Below are 23,864 nucleotides of genomic sequence, written 5' to 3'. Positions count from 1 at the left end.
ATTGAATCACTGCGTATGAATTAAAGATTAATGATCAAAGTACTTACACTTTCATTTGTATTCAGTGAAAAATTGATGTCTGATATTCTATCAAAGGGAATACTGCAATGTTAAAGAGAACAGAGTTTAGTTAAGTTAGGGTCGTTAGGCATCCACATATATGGCAACACACAGGCAGACAGGCTCTAGCACACAGCTGTTAACACTTCATGTTCAATACTGCAGGCATAACTAAGACCTATTCTCACCCCATGCCCGGTTCATGGCAACATAAAGATAGTGCTGAAGAAACAGGGTTTTTTTGATGAACACTTTTCTTCTTTACATGCCTGCTTTGTGTTGTAAACTGATCAAAGAGAAGCTAAGAATCATACATAGGCCCTGGTAGAAAAAAAAACAAAAAAAAACAGCATTTCTTTTTTCACAAGGAAGCCAAAAATAGCCACTTCCAGTTTCCCAGAATATTATTCTGTACCCAACATTTAAAATAGTTCATCAATCATTTGAGGACAAGTTCAACATTTGGGGGAATTATTTGCCATCTTACTCAAAGTCAGAAGAGAGTAATATCAGTTCGTGGCTTAGCCTAGCTTAGCACAAAGACTGGAAGCAGAGGGAAACTGCTATCCTAGCTCTGTCATAGGAGGAAAATAAAGTGTTCATCCTGGTCATTATTATATATAACTAGGATTTACTAGGTTTTTAAAACGTTGTATCCTGCCATGCTGTTACCCTGTGTGTTTTGTGTGCAATGGAAGTCTGATGCTTTGAATTACAAGATGAGGTTTAAATCGGGGGATCCTCGACTAATGATTCTAATCATGAACGTTTAGGGAGCAGCCCCTAATCTTTAACATGTAGAAAATAGGGCTGCTTCCTTAACGTTCATGATTAGAATCATCAGTTGAGATTATAGTGCACTAGGATTTTATAACTCAATTATGACCAGGGTGCACACTTTACTTTTTTGACTGAGTGGAAATGCAATGTTTTCACATCACACATTATGAGGAAAAGCATTTAAATGCAAGCTTACAGGCAAAACCTGAGACTTAACATTATGGGTTAAAGAGCAGTTACTTGTTGGAACTATTTTGTGATGAAAAAGGTGGGAAGGTATAGTGATTTCACATTTGACTGAGCTGCACTAGCAGTTTCTCCATGCTTCTAGTTTTTTGTGCTGAGCTAGGCTAAAACCACCCAGGGCCCATCTCAGTGCCGGAAAGCCTTTAATCAAACTAATATGGAACGTCTCATCTGACTCTTAATGTCTTTTAAATCCAAACTGCCAGACTGTTGCTTTTAATAAGCACAGTCAGGAGTTCAGGGAGTCATTCTGAGCAGTTACAGTAGCTTCAATCTTTCCAGTAGGAAACAAGTGAATGAGACTGCAATTAACTAATAAACAGTAATACAATAGGTGATGGTAAGACCAAGCCATAGGATAGAGTAGTGGCGGCGGTTTTGCCACAAAAGATGAAAAGGATCATTTTTTTCTTTTATATTATATTTGTATTTGTCATGTTTGTTACGTTTTCGTTTTAAAACAAAAAATGATTTGTGTACATACAAGCCTTTTAGCACCATTTTAGAAATGATCTATGTCCATACTCATATGCCTGAAAACGCATATTCCATGAGCATTCACGCACACTGAACATGTGCGTGCCCTTGAGCAAACAGGAAGCAGGTTTTGTCTACTCTGCGGTTGGTTACAGAAAATACAAGAGTATTGTACTTCCTATAATAAAAGGTCTTATTTGATACTCAAGAGCTGCTACTAGGCTACTATAGCCTAACTACAGTTCTCCCTCTCTCACACACGCACATCAAATTTACTTTAAAAATGAAGAGCTACAAATCAAAGTCAAGACATTTGGTCAACACACGTCTCACTCGTTTCGCCTCAGTTTCGTTGTTGTCTGTTCTCACTAGTCACGATAGCAGAAGTTTAGTAGTCGATATCAATACCAGTGAAATTCCATGATTCTCGATACCAGTTTGATACCACGGCAAAAAAAACTAAAATCCCATGTACATCAAAATACACTCCTTTATTAGTGTTTGCATACGGGGTTTTGTTAGGAAGTTCAACAGGTCATAATTCCCGCTCTATTATCTATTTTATATTGCTGTGAAAACATCTCCTTCAAACAACTGGATTTATTCAGGTTTCTCACCAAAAACTACATTTTACAAGATTACATTTGAACACACCACGATAACGTTAGAATTAACCATCGCCCAACACTCATTTTTACTGCATAGAGCTGGTTAACGTTAGCCGTTAGCAGCTGGTAAGCAGCACAGTCCTGCATGGAGCTAACAGCTAACATTAAGTAGCTCGCGTCTTGCTGTTTTCAACAGGGACTTGTTGTTCGCAATGTAGCATTATCAGGGAACAAATAGGGTGCTAGGGCTGGATGCGTCGATAGTGAGTTTACGGCATCCCAATCACTTTTCCTATTGTCCCTGGGACATGTTGAATTAACCACTGGAAGTTGCATGGTAATCACGGCTGATGTCGCTTTTTTGTCGATACATAGATACAAAATATTTGAGACAGTTTTAATACTAATTTTCTGCGGCACCGATGCACGGGTACCAGCTGCACTTTCTGCTCTCTCTTCTCTCCAACAGCGAGTTGACACACCCACTACCATTCACGCCCTCAATGTTGTGTCTATTGTTCTCCGGGGTATCGAAAATGGTATCGAATATCGATATTTTTCAAGGTATTGTATCACAGTTTGAAATTCCAGTATTGTGACAACACTATTTCATCCGTCCAGACTAAAACGCAACCCTGGAATTTTCAAAATAAAAAACGGCATCAGCAGCCTTTTCAGTCATCTCCGTTTTAGGGGTGCTAGGCTTAAACGTAGCAAAAGTTGTGTTTTAAAACGAAAACGTATTGGTGTGGATGTAGCCTAAGGGTAAACTTTTAAGTCCTATCCACACATGAACCCAACAATCTCCATTCCCATCAGCTCATACCAGCCTACAGAGCCCACACACTTGAATTTCTCCATCTGACCACCTTATTACTATCCCCCAAATGGCACATATTTACTTCAGGAGGGAAAGTAATTGTACCCCAATTTACTCTTATTTTAATCACACATTACCTTCCAACTTGTGCATTCATGATAACTGGCAAGTATCCGACTTGTATACAATGTGTGTGTGTGCGTGTGTTTTTTTTTGTTCAGTCCTTGGATAAGTCCTCTCCTTGTTGACCCTTAAATGCCAAGTCAGATACATTCCAGGCATCTTGACTGCACAGAGGGGAAGACCACCAGACAGATCTTAGGCTTAACTAGAATGGGAGCATTATCAGTTACACCAATACAACGGCTCAGTAAATAACACACCTACACCTCACAATAGTTACCCTTCATGTCACCCTTACATGAAATAGTATCATGTAGAACTGACAGAATGCAAAACAGCAAGAAATGTTACTGTGCTCAATCTACCATATCAGCCTTGTGCCGTTTATTGTTGCCAGTTACTACTTATTACTAGTAATTACTACCGAGTGGAAGTTTTTCAGGTAGATTGAACCTCCAGACTTCCCATCTTTCGAAATGCACACATGTATCTTAATCTATTGTAGATCTACTGTATTAGAGTGGAAAACTTCTCTATTGAACTGTTCTTTTGTAAAACTATTAAAAGTTACATGAATTAATGTCATGACTTGAGGAATAGATGCTGCTGAACGTTTGTATTGGTGTATTGCTTGTTTCACCCGGCCCAATGTCTCATTTAGCAACATGTGATAATGCTAAACCCAAGATCTATGTAAGAAGAACAAGGCTCTACTTCAAATCACAAACTGTTTAAGGTAAACCAGACACTTTAAATCATTGATCAACTAACAGCCATCTCCCACAGCCCACAACCGTTGCAGAAGATTATACCCCAAAAATCAGCCTGCCCTAAGGAATATAAAAAGGGACAGCACACGGCAACATAAAAGCTGGATATTATGGTTTCTTCTGTTTAAGCCATATTTTGTATTTATCATGGCAGCCAAATCAAAAAGGAAATAAGGCACAAGTTGGAGGTAATGGCATTAGTTTTAATGCCTGAGCAAAATGATTTTTGCTTAGGCAATAGCCATCACTGTCATTGATCTTTTTCTGTAGCAAACTAGAAATTTAAAAAGGTTTCTGATCCAATCATAATTTTAGATTTATCAAAATGATGCTGCATCATTTTAGTGGCATTCAGATTTGAATGTCAACATGAAAGCTTGGAATAGGAATCAAACACAATATTTTTGTGTTATGATATGTCATAATGGGGCAGAGAATGGAGCACTTTAAAAAAAAGCTTTTTCTTTCTAAAGTGATATTAATATGCTGTTATTGAATGAATATATGAACACACCCCACCAACTTCATAATGTCTTAAGTGTCCTGTCCCTTCAGTGTTACACAGTAATATTTAAGACAGCAAGTCCAGTCATGCAGGATGAGTACTCACTCCACAACATCGTCCTGATCAGCAAACTCTTCGTCATTGAAGCCGAACTGCTCAATAAAATTGGACGTCATTTGTTGCATCTGATAATCAGAAAAGGCCTGGCAAAACCCAGGACCAACGATAATGATATAGTCTTGGCTCTACACAAAGCTGGTCATTACTTGCAGTACAGAAAACAGCAAATGCATATACTACGTTGTAAGAACAAAAGAATGTATAAAATGTAGGCTTGTCAGGTTAATAGCTAAAAAAAAAAAAAAGCACAAACATGCATTTGCAGTCAAATGCCAAAATGCTTTTAACATTAGTGAAAAAAAATATCAGTCAATTCTATTCTATTTAAAGTAACTGTAAAGTTTCCTAAATAGCATTAGTAGTTAAGTAAATTAATTCAAAACATGGTTGAGAGATGTTCCTGTAGACTGTTGCTGTGCATGACCCATAGTCACAAAGTATTTTAAGATTAAAGGCCTTGTTCAGAGACATGTAGCTTCTCACTCTATGTATTTCAACAATTTAATACAATTTGACGTGTTACGGTGGGGAAATGGGGAGCGTTTACTGTTGAAGAGCACAAGATTCAAAATAGTTAAGCTTTTGAGGATATGCATTGCTTATGTCCCATTACAGCTCAACAAGCAACTAATGACAAGGGGCTCCAGGAAAACACTTCTGTATTCCTGAGTGATGATTTTACTGATGTCAATTTCAATTTCCAATTTATTTTTATATACGTCACATCATAACAAAGATTATCTTGAGACGCTTTTCATATAGAGCAGGTCTAGACCGTACTCTATAATGTCGATGGCATCATCAGCCAGAAATTAGAGTTTCTGTATCAATTACTCAACCCATGCCGGTGATGCATTCTCTACTGAGGATAGGACTTCTCCAAGTAGCCATTGTAAGATGGCACACATTTTAATAGAAAGATTCTTCCTTTTGTTTGCTGCCATGGCTAAATCATGTTACATTGGCGCTTTTGTAATTTAGTGAAAGGTAGGTGTGCTCCGCCAATGGACCAAGGCAACCATGTATAATCTTGACCAAGTGTTTTTGGGGGGCCTTTGGAAGAAAACTGACAGTTTACTCCATTTCTATGCAAACTGAGTTCAAAGTAATTTTGACCCAAGTAGGACTGATTCTTACAGTTGTTTATAGTATACTAATCTCACACTGACGAGATAATATTCTCCACTTACACTGCTTAGAGGTTTTGCCTCCATTAGATGTCCGTGTGTATCCAAAGAAAAGCTTACACATGGCATTAACAGAGCTTCTCATTAAGACGGTCACAGAAAAACTAATGAATATTTGTAGATCAGCTAGGTCTGTGTGGCTATGGGCCAGCTTTGTGTGCATGTTTGCATTTGTGTGTGTGTGTTTAGGTCTTACTTGTTGTAGAGAGGAGTCCTGGTGAAAGCCACTGTCTTTAAAGTCCACCTCATCATCACTGGAAGAATGGATGTGGTGTGTATTCACCTAAAGAAAAAAAACATTTTAGCAAAAGGGGTTGTCTTTTGAGTTTGAGAGTAAAAGTCTGTTGACTGGATCAATGTGCATTCCAGAACCGCACTACTGAACAGGCATAGCTGTCCTAACATTACAACAATACAATTAATCAATCTTGATATTTGCTTGTGCTGTGCTGCAGTGTATCCTAGTCTAAATCTTTCTGAAAATGTACAGTGCAAGAGATGGATCTGTACTCAGAACACTGGATCTGGGACGAAAACACAGTACTTGAGTTTCAGTCACCGTTTCATTTCAAATCCAATATGCTGGACTACAGAGACAACAATAAATAAATGGCATGCTGTCAAATAACTGCATTGTACACTTAACAAAAGTAAACTGAAATAAATATTAAAGCTTGGCATCAGTGTTGATGTTTATGTGGTTACTCACCAGGTCAACAGTGTTTCTCTTGTTTGTGTCAGACAGCTGCCCAGAAATAAAGGCCTCCCATTTGTCTCTGTCCTCTGCTGGGAGCTCTGTGTCACACACACACACAACACACAGAGTTCATACTGTATATACTCCATCTTCATATACTCTACAATACCGTTAAAGAATTGTGCTCTCCAGTCCATTTCAGATGCCACTAGTTCTCTTGATAAACAAAAATAGGCTAAGCACAGAGCTAAGTGATGCCACAGGAAGATAACACATCATAGAGTCAATCGTCTCAAACTAAAAGATGAAGCTAAAACTAATCTGTAAGACAGAGGACAGAGAGATATGAGCCCACAGGCAGAAGCGAGTCCTTACCAGAGATGAGCTGTTGTATCTGTGGTCCATTAGGGCCTTTGTCACAGTTATGAACTATAGAGTTGGCTATTCTGGTGAGGTGACCCATGTAGCCTCGTCGCCGACCACCTTCTGACCTAAAACACACGCAAACATCAATAAAACAATGAGACAATGACAATGACGACTCAAACCTGCAGCACGTGGGGGACCACTGTGAGGGAGCGATCTCTGTTTGTAGTCACACTCACAGCTTAATGAAGCACCCTTCTTTAAGGTGTAGCGTATAAATCATAGACTGTATATCACTGTGACATCACCCATTGGACTGCCGTTTTGAAGCCTTGAGTTCAGCATTTTGGCTGTCGCCATGTTGGTTTTTCGGAACCAGAAGTGACACGAAAATGCGGAGGGTAACTATTTTAATGAACTGAAAACACACTGTGAAAGGGTTAAAGTTTTAAGACGAAAACAAGGACAACTCCCAGAGCGGACAACGCCGTGGTAGCGGCCTGTCAATCACAAAGTAGCCCTGCCCTAAAGCATCCCCTGCTTTGTGGTCTATTTGACTCTAAATGGGACTATAATTTACTAAATGAACATCATGCTGTATTGAAGAAGACTTGAAACTAGCGATTGAGACCATAAACTCATGTTTACAATGTTTACTGAGGTAATAAATCAAGTGAGAAGTAGGATCATTTTCTCATAGACTTTTATACAATCACAGGAGTCGCACCCTGCTGGCTGTTAGAAAAAATGCAGGTTTAAGGCACTTGTGCATTGGCTTCACTTCTCAAACCCGGAGGTAGCACACTGGTATAATACATATTACCTCCCCAACCAACGAATAACCAGAAAATGTAATATTCGGGTCCAGCCGTAATTCTACTACAGCAAATGACAACTTCATAACACATTGTTACACCCTGACAAAGCTACTTATGGTCGCATTTGTAGCAGAGCAGAATACTCACTGTTCTTTCTCATTGGAGCTCCAGGCCTCTACGATTCTCTGTATAAACTGGCACTTTTGAAACAGCTGGTGGAGGAAAAAAAAAGAAGCAAATCAAACAAAACCAATTCAGCGTGCTGACAACGTAGCGCATACTGCTGCTGTCTGCGCCGACGCACACATTATCGATAAGCCTTCACTAATTGCTGTATTTGGTCCATAGTGACTTGTGTCTTTCTCACGGTAGATAAAGTACAGTACAATATACAGTCCCAGTCATGGAAATAAAAAGATAATGCCAGAGATTACCCCAGATTACTTGTGATATAGTGCCTGTCACATAAGGGTTACTGCCATTACCACTGCATTTGTCCAACTTCACAATAAATGCATTATTGCATTTACACTGAACACGTTTGGCTTCATGTTAGTATTCTTTAACCATGTAAGGACAGCTTTAGTTTGCTATAGTCCTAGAGGTAAAAGCTTGTGCAGACCTAAAAAATGACATCACATAGAACTGATGTGAAGATCTCTTCTCTAGTATTCTTATCTTACATGTTTGATGAGGATGCTCTCCCTCGCATTTTCCTGCTCCGTGTCTGGCTGGATGTCAGTGGGGGCGGGGGGCATAGCCAGAATCATGGCTGTGCAGATCTCCACTTGAATGTGGAGGAAGTTGTTCCAGATGTATTTGAAATACATATCCTGTGGAGCAAAACAAAATAATATTAAAAAAGAGAAACATTAGTAAATGGTTTTCGATACTGATCTGTGCTTTAACAGATTACTGAAAAAAAATAGTTATTATTTCTAGTTTTCTAGTGTTCTTCCAGTTACAGTAACATTTTACACAGCTCTTTTGTTCCGGATATCTGTGGTCTCAGTGACAAACAGCCTTGTTAACCAATCTCCAGTTTAACATCATTATCTAAACCAGTGGTTTTCAAAGCGGGGTCCGGGGACCCCCAGCGGTCCTTGGGGGGGTTCCAAGGGCTCCCCATGTAAAAGGGGAATTATTTATTTTCACAAAAATTCCCCCCATAAGTAACACAATTACAGAATCTGTGATTATTTTGGTCATGGGTTTCATACACTTTCTGTAATAAAACATCTGTGGCTCAAAGGTAGAGCAGGTCGTCCACCAATCGGAAGGTTGTCGGTTTGATCTCCGGCTCCTCCGATCCACATGTCTAGGTGTCCTCGGGCGAGATACTGAACCCTAAATTACTCCTGAAGGCTGTGCCATCGATGTGTGAATGAGTATTTAGATTAGATCCTGATGGGCAGGTTGGCACCTTGCATGGCAGCCATCAGTGTATGAATGTGTGTATGTGAATGGGTGAATGCTGACATTTAGTGTAAAGCACTTTGAGTGGTCAGAAGACTAGAAAGGAGCTATACAAATGCAAGTCCATTCACCATTTTTAAAAAACCCTATCAGATGTGGGGCGGCTGAGACAAAATCTTATCAAATGGGGGTCTGTGGTCAAATTTGTGTGAAAACGTTTGGGAACCGCTACTCTTAACCACTTGCCAATGGAAACCAAAAGGAATTAAACTTTAAAATGTAAATTATAACCCTATAAATCAGACTGCATGCAAAACTACAGTTAGTAAATTAAAGCAAATAAAAATCTAATCAGGAAATTGCTGTGTAAGATAAATTGGAAATTACCATTGTTATTTATGCACTGCAGCTTATTGAATTATCAAATTCAAATCCAGTATGAAATCTGCTTATTGAATTTTAATCGATGGATTCAATTAAATTCATTTATTTAGCTTGTAATAGGTCAGTGAGAAAAGGAAAAAAAAAAAAAACATAAACGTTGGCCCAAAAGAAATACCAAATACAGATATTACTCACTAGTATGACTCCCAGTGTGTTGAGGTTAATGAGTTCTGTGTTGATGCTGTGTGTGTTGCTCTGCAACAGACTGGCCACCAGTCTGACCACATTGAGCCTGGTGTTACCCACAGGAGGGTCCAGCACCCCCCATGTTGTCTTCATCACGTTGGCCTGTTGGTGGAGAATAAACACTGCTCAATATATACACAACTCACTGGGATACATCCACACTTAATTACTGAATACTTAAAGCACGTGTTAGAAGACTCTTGTCACATACTGATTCTGTGACTGGACCATCTGTCATCTTCAGCTGTTTTCTAAGAAAAGTTTTAAAAATACTAATTTAAACTAAACTGAGAACAGCTGATAATGGACTAAAGGGATTAAATAGTCCCATGCAGACTACAAACCTTGCAACGTCAGTCCACAAGACATTTTGTTATTTCAAAACTGCTTAATAGCTGTCCGTGTGGTTTTTACCTTTGGGGGTTCCAGTAGCAGCTGGTGGAAGTCTTTGAGTCGGGGTCTCACAGCCTCCAGGATGCTGTGGTTGACTGAGAATGAAGGGTGCGACATCCCAGGGGGGCAATCCATATGACCCTCAAATCTATAACATAGAAAGTGACAACCTAATGAACTAGCTCACCAAGTACAATGTAGTAATGCCAAGTCTTTGGGACTGCCTACAGTTACAGCCTGGGAAAATGGGGTTAGGATTCTGATATTGAAGCATATATCTATACATGGTGTTCTTCTAAACCGCAATCATAGTGGGAATTCTATTTAAAATATGAACTTTGGTGAATTCAGGATGTATTTTTAGTAGTTTTTAATGTGTTTAGTCATTTATAACAACTATTTGGTGGTGATATATAAAACACACATCATAGAATTGCCTATTTTAGGTAAACACTGATGCTTTCATTCCTATCAGTAAAACTAGTTTCAGGCGCACTTTACCTCCAAGTAATGCAGTTTAGATAATCTGGATAAACCCATTCGATCATGTGACCGCTCATGTTTCTCTCAGCGTTGTTGCTGTGTTACTTTGGCAAGTAGTTGCACAATATTGTATACAGTGTAATAATGTATTAAAGGGACTGTTTGTAACTTCTTGCACGTATAAATCATTGTGGGTCGGTGTCCCGTGCACGCTCGCGTGTGGCTACGCTGTTCAGACAAGACTCCAACACAAACAAGTTATATCTAGTACAGCCCGTCTTGCAAAACAGTGTTGGCCGCGGTCAGAGGGTGCGGGGAAGACCGTAGCTTTGCTCTCCAGGGCCGTAGTCTCTGCTCCTCTGCCTGCTTGCCTTCACTGACACACCGTGCTCGTTCTCGCTTGCTCTTTCGCTCCACCGCTTTCACGTGCATGCACGCACACTACAGAAGAGTTAGTTTAGCTCTGAGAATATTTAGTGAATGTACAGTGGACGTTTGTGCAGAAATAACTGCTGCAGCTCCTCCAGACCTCCTCCAGTGTCTCCCCTGTTCCTTCTGACCACGGTCAGGAGGCTGAATCAGGAAAAACCAACACTAGGATCAGCATTGATTCATGGAGAGACCTTCGTCTGGTCAGCTAACATTACTGCCAAGCAGCTGAAATATAGAGTGATATTGTGGTTTTAGCTGACGTGTGTCGCCTCACTGTTTTGAGCGATGCTCGTTCATGTCTATGTAGAGTGAGCACAAGCACGAGCAACAGGACGCTGACTTTCGTTGACTTAACGGCCACAGGTGTCGCTGTTAATAAGCAATTTCTGATTCTTACAAATAGTCCCTTTAAACCAAAGGGATCCTTTAACAATTTACTGTAACTTCTGTCACTTCAATAGCTAATGTACATACAAAAAAACATAATGTTAATATATTTCTTAGCTTCAGCCATTGTTATATGGTTTTCCTTATTTAACATTTACCAACAATCTCATCATCTGCTATATATATATATACACATGTCAAATCAAGATATCAAGAGTGGCAGAGGCCACAGGACGTACGCTGGTCTCCTTGTCTCAAACAATGTGAGGAGGATCTGGATAACACTGACAATTGCAGATTCATTCTTCTCCTTGTCGAAGATATTAAACAGCAGCTGCTCCACCGTCTCTTGCCTGAGGAGGAGGACAGACATGAGGATGAAGGGAAAGCAGGCTTCAAAGTCACTTGTCAGGTTTGTAGTGCAGAGTCTGTTTTCAATAGCCTACTAGGCAAAAATGACAACAGCCATTGTTAGAATAAATGTATTATTACACACACTGTACAAAATAAACGGAACAAAAGCAAAACTGGTGAGCAAATAAAGGCTAAATAACTGATCTACATGAACATCACTGGTACAGTTATTAGAACCTAAGCAATGTTTTATAAAGTGAATACAGAGAACCTGCATACTTTTCAAGTGTAGCCAGAAGTGGGTCGGGGTCTGAGGAGCCCTGGACCTGGAACATCTGGTCTCTGCTCAGTCTGATGATCTCACACAGTGACTGGGAGGCATTGGAGTGTCTCTAAGTAAAGAAAATTGGATAAAAATGAAAACAAAAGACGATAAACTATAAATCTGTGGTTTTGAGTCTGACTCACTTGAAACATATTCAATTATCACATCAAAGTCATAATATTCCTGAAAAGATTTAAAATAAACATTAGTCATGTCACAAGAACCAATACTTCGGTACCAATTCGATGCCAAAATTCAGTTTTTGGGAAGAAACTTGAGGCGGATCATCAGGAATTAATTATAATTTTTATAAGAAATTTAAGAAGAAAAAACAGTATGCAAACGAGTTTATGTGTAAGTACATGGGATTTATTGGTTTGTGTGTTTTTTGTTTTACTGTAGTATCAAATTGGGTATTGAGAACTGTGGGATTTCACTTGTTTTGGTATCAACTGCAAAATTTCTGGTATCGTGACATCCCTAATAAACAAATGCAGATTAAAAATGTCTAATAAAATAAAATGGACTCTATCTGCTAGGCTCAATAGCTATAACAATTCTAACAAATAGCTATACAATTCTTTGTAATTTGGGTGAACTGATCCTGAAATGTAAAAGTGGACTATCAAATTCTCTGAAAACATTAAAATGTATCAACCTTAATTTCCCTTGGGGACAGTAAAGTATATCTTATCTTATCAAAATAGGTTAAATGAAAATCAAACAACAAAACGTTCCCTGGTTCATCAAGAGTCCACAGAGAAATTAAATATCCTGGTGACCAATGGAAGAAACAGAAGTGTGTGTGTTTGTGTGTTTGTGTGTGGGTGTGTGTGTGTGTGTGTGTGTGTGAAACTCACATCCTCATCTTGAGAAGGTTGTACCATGTCCACCAGTCTCTGAATCACCTTCTCCTCATTCAGCCACTGAAAGAGGACAGAGAGCAGAGACGGTCAGGACAGCACACAATAATAGGAGGAAAACCAAGAGAGCAAGACCTCCAATTTGAAGTAAAAGGGTTTATGTTTACCAATGCATAATCACTTCAATCATGTAGCAAGTGGGAAGATTCTGAGTATCGGATAACATTTACAAAAGTTTATTCTGACTTTTCTTTTCTGGCTTATGGAGCATGTGTGAAGGAATTTACAGTTACAACGCCACATTTTTGAGTTTCCAGTAGCTTTACAGAAAGACCAACATCTTAAAAAAAATTAGTTTATAGTCCTCTGCTGCCCAAATCCATGTTGCTAATTCAGCATTATTTTGTAACCGCAAAGTCTCCTTCTCCCTTAAAATTTATTTAGACATTTTATTTAAACACTTTAAGGTGGATAGTTTAGAAAGCGCCTTCAGCATTTTCTGAATAGCTAATATTGCTTTTCCAGTTTGAAAATCAGAAGCAAAGACCAATGACATCTCAACACCTGTTGGACTTATCCAAGTAGAAAGGCCTCATGCTGGTGTATCAGTAAAGAATAGCAGCATGCATTATCTTTTGTACAGCATTATCCAAATGACACTTGTCCTCAACAAATGTTTACTGAGCTATGCCAGATCACAATGAAAAAAACATTCATTTGTTGGCTTGTTCTTGTGGGTTGTGATGGTCTAAATTTAAAACTGTGTGATAAGTGAACAGAACGCGGGATATCATTTTTAGCACAGCTGAGAAAGTGTTGCCCCGCTACCCACGTTGAGAACGTCCTGTCGTAGCTGTTGTGGTTCGATGCAGGTTAGCATTCTGAGCAGCAGGTCCATGATGGCAGATGTCCCGATGTGTTTGATCATCAAGTCTACAAAGTCCTCCCGCTTCCGCAGAAACTCTACTATCTATAAACACAGACAAACAAACCATGCACACGTTCAAATCAGTACAGAGGATGAACGGCCTTGTTTCCTACAGGATAATCACGCTTAATCAGGTCACATGCTCTGAATGTTTGTTGTTAGTCTTTTCCACTCAACCAGGATATTTTAGACCATTGTATTTTTTTAATATCCTTTCTGGAAAAATCCTATCAGATGACAACTTGCATCCCATTCTCAGACACAACACCCTCTTGTTGCCAACTTACCTGTTCAGGCTTGCGTCCTATAAGAATGGATAGGACCTTGGAGAAGAAGCTGGCCAGGAGCGGATTGAGAGGCGGCTCATTCTGGAGGAAGCCATACAGTTTCATCAGCAGTTTCTCATCTTCTCCCAGTCTGTCGTTGATCTGGCCCAAATCTGATGTAAGCAGCTCACATGATATGTTGGGATACCTGTAAGAGAACAAAAGCTGCTCCTTAGATTTTTCCAATACGACAGTTACAATACTGTGACGCAATGTTTACACTGAACGAACCACCACTGGATAGATTCTTCATGACGGAGGCATGACGAGATTAACTACTGTAACAAACTACTGGTAGATGACAAGAATCCTAAGCGGGTGGAAGAAAGAATAACTGGATATGACCCCTAATGTTAAATTTCAAGTCAAGATACTTTGATGGATCTGATCAGCTTTGCATGCCCAGTTCTTCAAACTTTATTCTGAAACAAATGAAGGCTACAAAAATGTTGAGTTTACAACTGATTAAGGATGGGTAAAAGAACGGCAGACAAACACCTTCGCCAAGATATGATTCTCTTATTTTCACGGTTTAGTTAGCCTTCTCTTAATAGTACGACTTTGCTTTTCGCTCTGTTCTGCACTACGATTAGAGGGATCAGGGTCTAAATTTATTTCTTCTACCATAGCTCCTGGACCCCCTAAAAATGTCTCTGCTCTGAGAGTAATACTAACCGATGGCTCAGGAACTATCGTGGCAGATTTTGCAGTGCTGAGTAGGGATGTCACGATACTAGCAATTTAGTACTCAACCAACGTGCTAGTAGACCACAGTAAAAAGAAAAAGAAAACAATAAATCCCATGTACTTCAACCATAGACTGTATAAAATATGGACGTAGTCTCCGTGACGTCACCCATAGGTTTCTGAAGAGCTGTGAAGCTCAATGTGGGTGGCTCCGGTCGTCGCCATGTTGGCAGTGACGACAAAGCCTAACTCCCAACTATTCCAAGAAAGGGCAATTAGGTGGATCATCGGTGGAGCTGAGGAGGGACCGGGTGACGCAGCAGAGGAGACCGCTCGCGGTGAGCTACCTGAGAAGGTACCCACCTGTCACTCAAAGCATCCACGCCTTTAATTATGCTTAACTTAAAGCCTTAATATTAGTAGAAATTCTCATTACATCCCGACAGCAATCAATTAAACAAATGCTCTGACAAAAAGAAAAAAAAAAACGCCATCTGCATTTAAGTGGGTGAGTTATATAAAAAAATTCCGCCCCCGTACAGCTGTTACTAACAGGGAAGTTACCCAGTTGTATGTACCAGGCTGTAAACATGTTAATTTCTGCTGTAAACTTGGGCATTTCAATGGGGGTCTAAGGGGATTGAGTCGTTTTTGGTGCCAGCCTCAAGTGGCCATTTGAGAAACTGCAGTTTTGGCACTTAAGCGTAATTTTTTAGCACCAGAGGTTGCTGCTTGACTTCAACATACACTGCTTTATTACTGTTTGCATAGGGTATTGCAAATGTATTATTAATCCCTGATGATCCGCCTCAAGTTTCTCTTCAAGAACATTTTTTTCAAGATTACATTTGAACACATCATGATAATGTTATAATTTACCTTCGCCCAATACTCATTTAACTGTGGCCCAGCGGCTGCAAACAGCTAACGTTAACTAGCTCTCCTCCTGCTGATGTCAAAACAGATTTGTTTTTTACAATGTAGCATTACTAAAAATGCCTTGTTTAGTGTCATTTCTGGCTGCAAAAAAACAAGATGCTGACGGCCAAAATGCCGAACTCGAGGCTTCATAACCGTAGTCCACAAACCAATGGGTGACATCACGATGACTATGTCTACTTCTGATATACAGCATATAACTCAAACATCAGAGTGGCATTACAGTACTACAACAGTAATACAACAACCCAATGACTTATGTTATTGTTTCCTTGTGTATTCAAATTGCGTGTCAATCAATAATGACTTTTAATCTGTTATTAGAGTAATTTGCCAATTTTCATGCTTCTCTAGATGCAGTTCTTCCTGTTTGTCAACACAAATGGGAGCTGCATAAAATGCTTTGTGGAACCGCAAACAGGAATGTGCAAAAAGCGTCCAGATAAACTAAACAAGGAACTAAGGAATTTGAGTTCCTTGTTTAGTTCTTGTGGCTACTTAGTTCCTGGAACTATTCAGTCAAAAAACCACAAAAGGCGACAATAGCTTTTGCAGTGCAGGCTAAAATGTCCATCATTTCCCAGCTAATACTTTTAATCATTCTGTGATTGCCAAAATGCTTTTATTTATATATTACTGTATAATTGAATTGCAAGATACACTCTCCTCCTGTTTTCAATGGCAAAATGAATGGTTGCAATACAGCAGAGAGAGAATTATCAAATTGCAAATCTCTCTTGAAAGGAAACAAACCAGATCCTTCCTTTTGATCCCCCTTATCATTTGCATCATTTTCTCTTACTTGTATTTCACTTTCTCCTCAACATCAGTACTGGGTTCCTGTGTGATGAAGGTGACCAGGTCCTCCATGCACTGTGGTCTCAGCAGGAAGTCGACCAGTTTGAGGTTCTGGGCCTTGCACTCCTGCAGGACGTCGTCCTCATCCATCACCTCTGTCAGCGTCACATCCTCCTTCTCCAACAGCGTGTCAATGTGGGATGTGGTGTGGAGGTCAAATTTCCAAAACATGTTGGCTCTAAAAAACATTTGTGCAAACGTCACCAACAGCACATGTCATTAAAAACAATACAACATTTCCATCAGAGGTTAACAGATTATAATAAATGATCCCTAAGTTAATCTTTATAGTCACCTAACAGATCTTTCTTCTGCCTACCTGTGAGTATGTTAGAGTCCAGACAGTGGAGCTCAGGTTAAAAAGAGGTGTGTCCTAGTCTTTGGGAGTTGTGGCCCATTCCAGGCTAGCCGGATGGACAGACAGGTAGGCAGACAGCGGTGATGGACAGACTGACAAACGGCACACATACAGCAGTTCAACAGCACACACCTGTGAGGCAAGAAACAGATGGAGACATGTTATTAAAAGAACGTTCCACTGCTTTTCATGTGGATATCGTAACAATCTTGATTACAAAAGGACGAATAATTCACATACACCAGTACGAGCATTTCAAAGTAGAGGAGTGGATATTTCCGTTATTTTAAGATGCATCGCAATGCGGATGCACCAATTCTGCAGTGCGGGTCTTTCCTGCGTTTTGCTGTCATTATTTCCTTTTTGATCACAGGAACTTTCTTTCAACGGCGGTGTGAAAGGGAGCAAATAAAAAATAAATATAAAAACATGATTCAATTCAAAGTGGTAAGTAGACTTTTATTATGTAGGTAGAGCTGTACCAAATATTCCAAAGCTTCATTCATAACGTTGACATTCAAATTTTATAAAGATGGGCTCCACTAATATTATTAGTATTATACTATTTATAGAATTAGATTTCAGCGGTTGCTGTGGAGGATTGTTTCCGACTTGTGCAATCCAAACAATTTCCAATAAGTCCAGAGTGTTGTAAAGTAAAAAAGTCCACATTAATTGAAAAAAGATAGATGTAATCTTTTCCAAAATTCACATGTTTTATCGAACAAAATATTCTGCATCAATCATATTTGGTCTCCAGTCAGGAAAGGGATTGTGCACCTGTATTAACGAGGTGGTCTACCAGCAATTGAACAGCACCATAAATTACATTTATATGACCACAATAACACAAAATCAGTATATATTTTCTTATCATACATTCATTTTTCTGAATCAGCTTCTTGAGCCGTATGTTGCCGTTAGACATGTCAGAGTTGTGCGGTTACAGTTACGCACACCAGTGTTTACGTAAGCCAGCATATGCCGGCTTTTATACCGGTATCACGTGTAGTTGTCAAGCAGATTAAAGCGGGGGTAGGCAGTATATTTTTGGCATCATTGGGAACAAATTCCATAATAACCTTTCAGCATATTGTAATTCACTTCTGCACCTCCTCTTGGCTGTTTTTAGGCCTTAAAAAAATCTATGAATGATCAATGATCATTGAAATGAATGACTTGTACAGGTTACTGTATGAAAGATGATGTTTGAAATGAATGACTTGTACTAGTACAGGTTACTGTTTGAAGGATGATGTTTGAAATGAATGCCTAGCACTTTTACTGGTTACTGTAATAATGATTACATCTGTGTTTCTTCTATAAATTTTGACTTTTGGACTTCAGACTGAGATAATTACAGAGACGAGGTACGCCGCGCTCACTGTGAATGCATATGTGCTTGAGAGAGAGACAGAGAGAGGAAGAGACGGTTGACTGCACGCAATGTTTCAGTAAGGTATTAATATAAGGGGTGGGAGGAAAAAATCGAATTCCCCTATGTATCGCGTTTTTTAATTTTATTTTTACGATTTTGAAATAGATTTTGAAATGCCAGAATTGATATATTTGCCTCATATTAGTCCATATGGAGGTAGAAGGAAGTTACTGCTTTTATTGTTGTAGTCTGAGTAACGCGACGTCATATCCGTCCCAAAACAAAACACAGTCGGCTACAGTGAGCCGAAACAAAAAAGGCAGAAAACAGCGGAGGGTTGGCATGGATACGACCTGCACACTCACATTTTGAATCCAAAGGTGTAAACACTACACATCCAGTAAAGTATGAAAACACTTTGGGTTTCACACATTGCAGGAAAAGCAGAGCTAGACATCACGACTAAAGCTGCATGCTAACTCTGTCACGAACAGGAAACGTTATCGTGTCGCGGAAACGTGCGGTTGAGCCGGCCGTCGCTCTCATCTCCGTGGTCAAATGGGCCGACGCTACAACTGTAGAGCACCCATATACTGGCATTTATGTTAAACGCATTTAAACGGCCCCAATGGAGCTGACAATGGATGTATGAAGAGAACGGAGTTGACGGTAACAGCTAGCAACGGACTTGGTGAAGTTAGCGGAAGTATACACGTGACCACGTCTGCTTTTCAAAATAAGGTGTTAACAAAAGGAACCGTATATACAAAATACATATATGGAAATAAGATTGATGGATGATATTCACCAGTAGTTTAAAACATGACATGTCCCCCATACATTAAAAGAAAATACAACTAATTTGTGAGGGATTTAAAAGATTTAAATTAGATTTAAATCTAATTTGTTCAATGACTGATATATTTGACCTCAGGACATCTCTGACTACAAACTGTACATGCTGAAAAATCAAACATTTTTACTGTATCAGTTTAGATATTTTCCAAAGTAGAAGTCCCTAGAAATGTATGATTCAACTTTTTTCCATGGTCTAGTGTTAAAAAAAGCTAACAAATCGCAATAAATTGTAATATGGAATTGCAATAATTAAAAAAAAAAAATCATAATACATATCGAATCAGCTACCCAAGTTACGTGACAGTATTGAATCAGGAGATGGTTGTATCGTCCCAACCCTAATTAATAATAATTTGAATATCACCGTTATGAATAAATCTTCACAGTATTTCAGTAGGCTACAGCCCTACAAGCCACACAACACTATTTTGAACTTGACGAAAGCAGAAATTGGACCAAACAGCCTATTAATGTATTTTTTTGACCGCTTCATTTAACTTATTTTCAAGTTATGCCAAATGTAGGCTATTATATGGCTATTTAAAACATATGGCCGGTAGCCGTAATTTTGGAATATTAACGGCCATATAGTCTAGCGTAAACCCTGCTGCAGACTGTATGCATTGCCTTGCGTTACTTTGCTAACGGTACTTTTATGTATCCTGTGGGAGATTATAAGATACGAAAGTAAGCCTGCTTACTGGTTTGAATTATGTTCTGATATTTATTTTTTATTTGCTCCCAAGTCTGCTTCCCACTGCCGGGGTTGCAGCTGAAAAAATAAGGCTAAAATCAATCATTTCCCCAAGGGGATGAATAAAGTATCTTCTATTCTATAAGAATACATCCAAGCAACATATTCATTTAACGGAATACACAAATGTAACACAGTCAGATGTACTTGTGCCCTAGATGGTGCAGCAACATTAATTTATACATTGTCAATTTGAAAATACCCTGGGTATGTTGAACTCGCTTCTTAGTACAGGCCTCTGGGCTTTGGGTATCGGCCGATACCGTGTACCAATCCGATACATGTTTAATTAATAAACTGTAGGCCTCACTGTCTGGAAGTGACTGGGATCATTCTTTTACGTGTAAGGAACATAGGTTTGACTTACTCATTGCTTTCTTAACTTTGCAAAACAAAATGTAACAAACAAATATATACATTTACTGAATTGTTATGTAACATTAAAATAATAAATTGTGCAGCAGAAACTTGGTGAAAGACATTTTCAAAATTAACATGAATTACAATTCAAGTGTAAACATTTTTAATGCAGCAGAAAAATGGTGAACACTTAAAAAGGAATTAAAATTCCAGTATATAATGTATATAGTATATAAACTGAATTGAATTGAATAGATTGGCCGCATTGTCATCGAAACGATCCACCTATTTGAATCATTATCTGCACGATATCCAATATCCCTATCGATACATACCTGTCAAATATCACAGTTTTAGTTTCAAAATTAGGTGGTGAGAAGAGGAAAATCTGATTACTGGCCAGCTGCAGGTAAATATGTTTTATACTAACCATGCTATTACCATGCATGTAAACCTATTATCAGATTGTCGGCCTTAAACAGATTTCACCCGATAAATTGTTTTCTTGTATATGTGAATGTGACTTGCTGTTGACAGCATACTCGTAAAGAGGGGAAAGTGTGCACTGGTGCATAAACTACATTCCTATTTAACATTGAAGAATGAGATGACTGCAGCAAATATGTTCAATAAACACAACAGATGCTAGCCACTAAGAGCTCAAAACTACGTATAAGACTACAAAGTGGCTAGTCATGATCACATCAGTGTTGTTTTTGATTTAGCTTGTGTTTTTTCTTTCTGTGCCAATTACCTTAGCAACAGCTGTTCACCACTGGCAAAAGGAATACATCCATAATCGTACAAAGGATCAAGGCTCTAAATCAATGAATATAATCTATCCCTCTACCATTAGAACCTGAAAACCTCAAAATGACAGTGAGACACACATATACCAAAAGCAATAAAATACTCTGCGGAACGTGTGGAAAACAGCAATAACACAGTGTCTGATGGGATGCCACAGTCCACCAGCCAGTGTCACGAGATCCAAACAAAATCGATCCAGATACTAACGAGCTGCTGACTGTTTAGATCCATCTGACTGTCAAGTCCCCAACATACGTAGTGTGCGCGCATGTATGGTAAAAGAAGTTGTTGCTTGTTCTGTTTTAGTATTTTGACATAATATGCTATATGGTCCAACCACTAATGAATCATATTTACCTCTGTACTCTGTGAATAGTATTAACTTGAACCTAGATCCTGTGTTGTGTGTTGTGTGTGTGTTGTCTTGAATGCTGTTGTGTTGTTGTTGCTTTTGATGTTGTGGTCATTGTTGGTAAAGACTGTAATGTGATTGTGTACTGAAATGTAGCCTAGTAACAGTTCAAAGTGATTTAAGTGGACTCCAGGAAGAATAGCTGGGCTTCAGCCACAGCTAATGGAGATCCGAATAAAAAATAAAAGATGTCCAAATAAAAAGACAACAGCGTTTCCTTACTTATATGAACAGAGCTACTATAGCCTATACACACACACACAGCATTACACGGGTCAGTAATCTATGGTTTCTAATTCCTGAACCAGTAGAAGAGGTGATTGTGTCTCAGATTGAGGTAGTAACTGCATTGACATTAGTTACGGTAGTTACACTATATTGTCCAGCTATCCACCAATCGCACGCAAAGTCGGCGATCCTGGGAAAAAAACCATGATGGCCTTGTTATGTTATATACAGTTAGTTCAACCGACCGTCAGAAGAAGCTTTAATCCAGCTAAATGTGGCTCGAAACGTAAGACAAACACAACCTGATGATTCAAGCTATTACCTGGTTTATATAAGAGGTGAGCAACGTTATGTGTGTTTTGCTGTCGAGTTAAGTCCCTCCGTTTGCATTAACGTCAGTGCATTAGATACATACGAGGGCCCAACACAGACTACCGCTAACCTTAACGCAACAGCGACGCACCGGCGAACAGGCTACCGTCTCTAACTAGCGTTAGCTATCGTTAGCTATTGTTAGCTAACCTGGCAACCTAACATCTGACGTTAGGACTAACGTTAGCTCGAGTTGACCGGTATCACTGAGCTATCAGACTACCGCTAAACGGCGGACAAGTTGGCCGACTAAATAACGATATGGCTACCTAATAACAACCCCAATGAGATATGCGGTGTTAACGTTACCTCTGTGCTGGCTATAGGAACACCGAGAGAGCGTCTGACAGCGCAGCGTTCAGACGGCCCAGTGTGCTAACGCTATTCCTGCTAGCCTGCTAGCCTGCTAACGTTAGCCGGCTCTCTCCAGCCTGCTGGCTAATCGTCTCTTCAGCACCAACCAGTGCATGTGTGTACCTACCGGTAGACAACGGCAAACGGAGAGTCTCCAGCATGTAGCTTATGTTGCCATCAGCCCCGGGCCTTAACGAATGTACACCAGGAAAATACACCGGATTCCGGTAAGGGAAATAAAGCGTTTAAAAGTGATTCTGACAGGCGCGAAACGGTGGATGATCGGAGGGCACTTTTCAAGATGGCGGCTCCGTCAACTCCAGCGACCCCTTCCCCCACTACAGCTCCACGGCGTGATGTCACTCAAACTGTCACCGCCAGGCGATTGGTTGAAATCACATCGCTCAGAGCAGACCTCGAGGTTTGATTGGCTACTGAGCGTGTCACTTCATCGCGTCACGTAATCGATGTACAGATATTCTGTGGCCCGGAAGAGCGGAGTTTATATTGTTTTATTAAATGTAGGTGTTTAGTAAAAACACGTATGGTCGCCGAAGAAGTAAAGAAAAAAAAAGGTTTATCTCATGAGTTATATAATCATATCTGGGTGAAATTCGTTTCATTTAAAACATTACACCATTAACCCCGCTCGCACGTTATGTTTGGTATTGCAAATTGAACACTCTCTCACAGTACGAGCACGCCCCCTGGCTCTACAAGAAACGCCCAATTCACTGAAGGTTACATATAGGCATATTATAGTAGAGGTACGTTGAGATGATTTTCGTCTTTGGCCTCGACTAGTAACTGAAATAGCACACTGCATTTTGACCCACATGTAACTCTTATTGTGCAAAAGTTGATCTTTTTTTTTTTTTTTTTTACATTATTGCCATTGCAATCAGGGTTTATTGTTGTTGGGAAAGTACAACAATCCATACGCTTCAATACCACACTTCATGAAAACAAGTCATTTATTAGGCTTAAAATCAAAACAAATATGTTTTGTGCCAAGATAACACAGAGATTGAATTTTAGTAGCCTATAGTCACAAATTCCCCCCCATGATAACTTGTGTTATATGTAGGCTATAATGCATCGACAGCACAATAACCTGACTCCATGTTTAGATTTAGATTAGATGCATTATTTATTTCATTATCGATTAATCTGCCAATCATTTTCCTCATGAATCAATTAATCATGCATAAATAAATGGATCCCAAGTTAAACTTTCATACTCAACCACATAGAATACACAGTACAATGGATGTATCTAAGATATGTACAGTGTAAACGATAAGCTAGTATGTGGTATGTACAGTGTAATAGAAGCCAAAGTTAAACAGTTAATTACAGGTCAGAGTTAAATCTCATATGAC

General features: G+C 39.3%; 1 protein-coding gene across 8 annotated transcripts in view; it reads right to left on the bottom strand.

Moving 5' to 3' along the window:
- The window catches only part of ppp6r3 (protein phosphatase 6, regulatory subunit 3), a 37,327-nt gene extending 14,487 nt beyond the window's left edge, over positions 1 to 22,840 (bottom strand). For 2 of the 8 annotated variants that reach the window (XM_037766510.1, XM_037766511.1), the window contains exons 1-17: positions 22,610 to 22,839; positions 16,918 to 17,088; positions 16,543 to 16,776; positions 14,076 to 14,262; positions 13,693 to 13,830; positions 12,858 to 12,923; positions 11,952 to 12,064; positions 11,558 to 11,671; positions 10,038 to 10,164; positions 9,573 to 9,725; positions 8,261 to 8,410; positions 7,725 to 7,789; positions 6,769 to 6,884; positions 6,406 to 6,491; positions 5,893 to 5,979; positions 4,495 to 4,592; positions 48 to 102 (exon numbers count right to left, since the gene is read on the bottom strand). In XM_037766510.1, the coding sequence (XP_037622438.1) occupies positions 48 to 102; positions 4,495 to 4,592; positions 5,893 to 5,979; positions 6,406 to 6,491; positions 6,769 to 6,884; positions 7,725 to 7,789; positions 8,261 to 8,410; positions 9,573 to 9,725; positions 10,038 to 10,164; positions 11,558 to 11,671; positions 11,952 to 12,064; positions 12,858 to 12,923; positions 13,693 to 13,830; positions 14,076 to 14,262; positions 16,543 to 16,769 (1,782 nt within the window). In that variant the 5' untranslated portion in view covers positions 16,770 to 16,776; positions 16,918 to 17,088; positions 22,610 to 22,839. Of the gene's footprint in view, positions 1 to 47; positions 103 to 4,494; positions 4,593 to 5,892; positions 5,980 to 6,405; positions 6,492 to 6,768; positions 6,885 to 7,724; positions 7,790 to 8,260; positions 8,411 to 9,572; positions 9,726 to 10,037; positions 10,165 to 11,557; positions 11,672 to 11,951; positions 12,065 to 12,857; positions 12,924 to 13,692; positions 13,831 to 14,075; positions 14,263 to 16,542; positions 16,777 to 16,917; positions 17,089 to 22,609 lie in introns of all 8 variants that reach the window. The other 6 variants (XM_037766512.1, XM_037766514.1, XM_037766513.1 and 3 more) reach the window with 5 other exon arrangements.
- Positions 22,841 to 23,864: the final 1,024 nt, after the last annotated feature.

The sequence above is a fragment of the Sebastes umbrosus genome, chromosome 4 (assembly GCF_015220745.1).
Source record: "Sebastes umbrosus isolate fSebUmb1 chromosome 4, fSebUmb1.pri, whole genome shotgun sequence".
In the NCBI taxonomy this organism is placed as follows: Eukaryota; Metazoa; Chordata; class Actinopteri; order Perciformes; family Sebastidae; genus Sebastes; species Sebastes umbrosus.
This window is presented reverse-complemented; position numbering and strand designations above follow the sequence as displayed.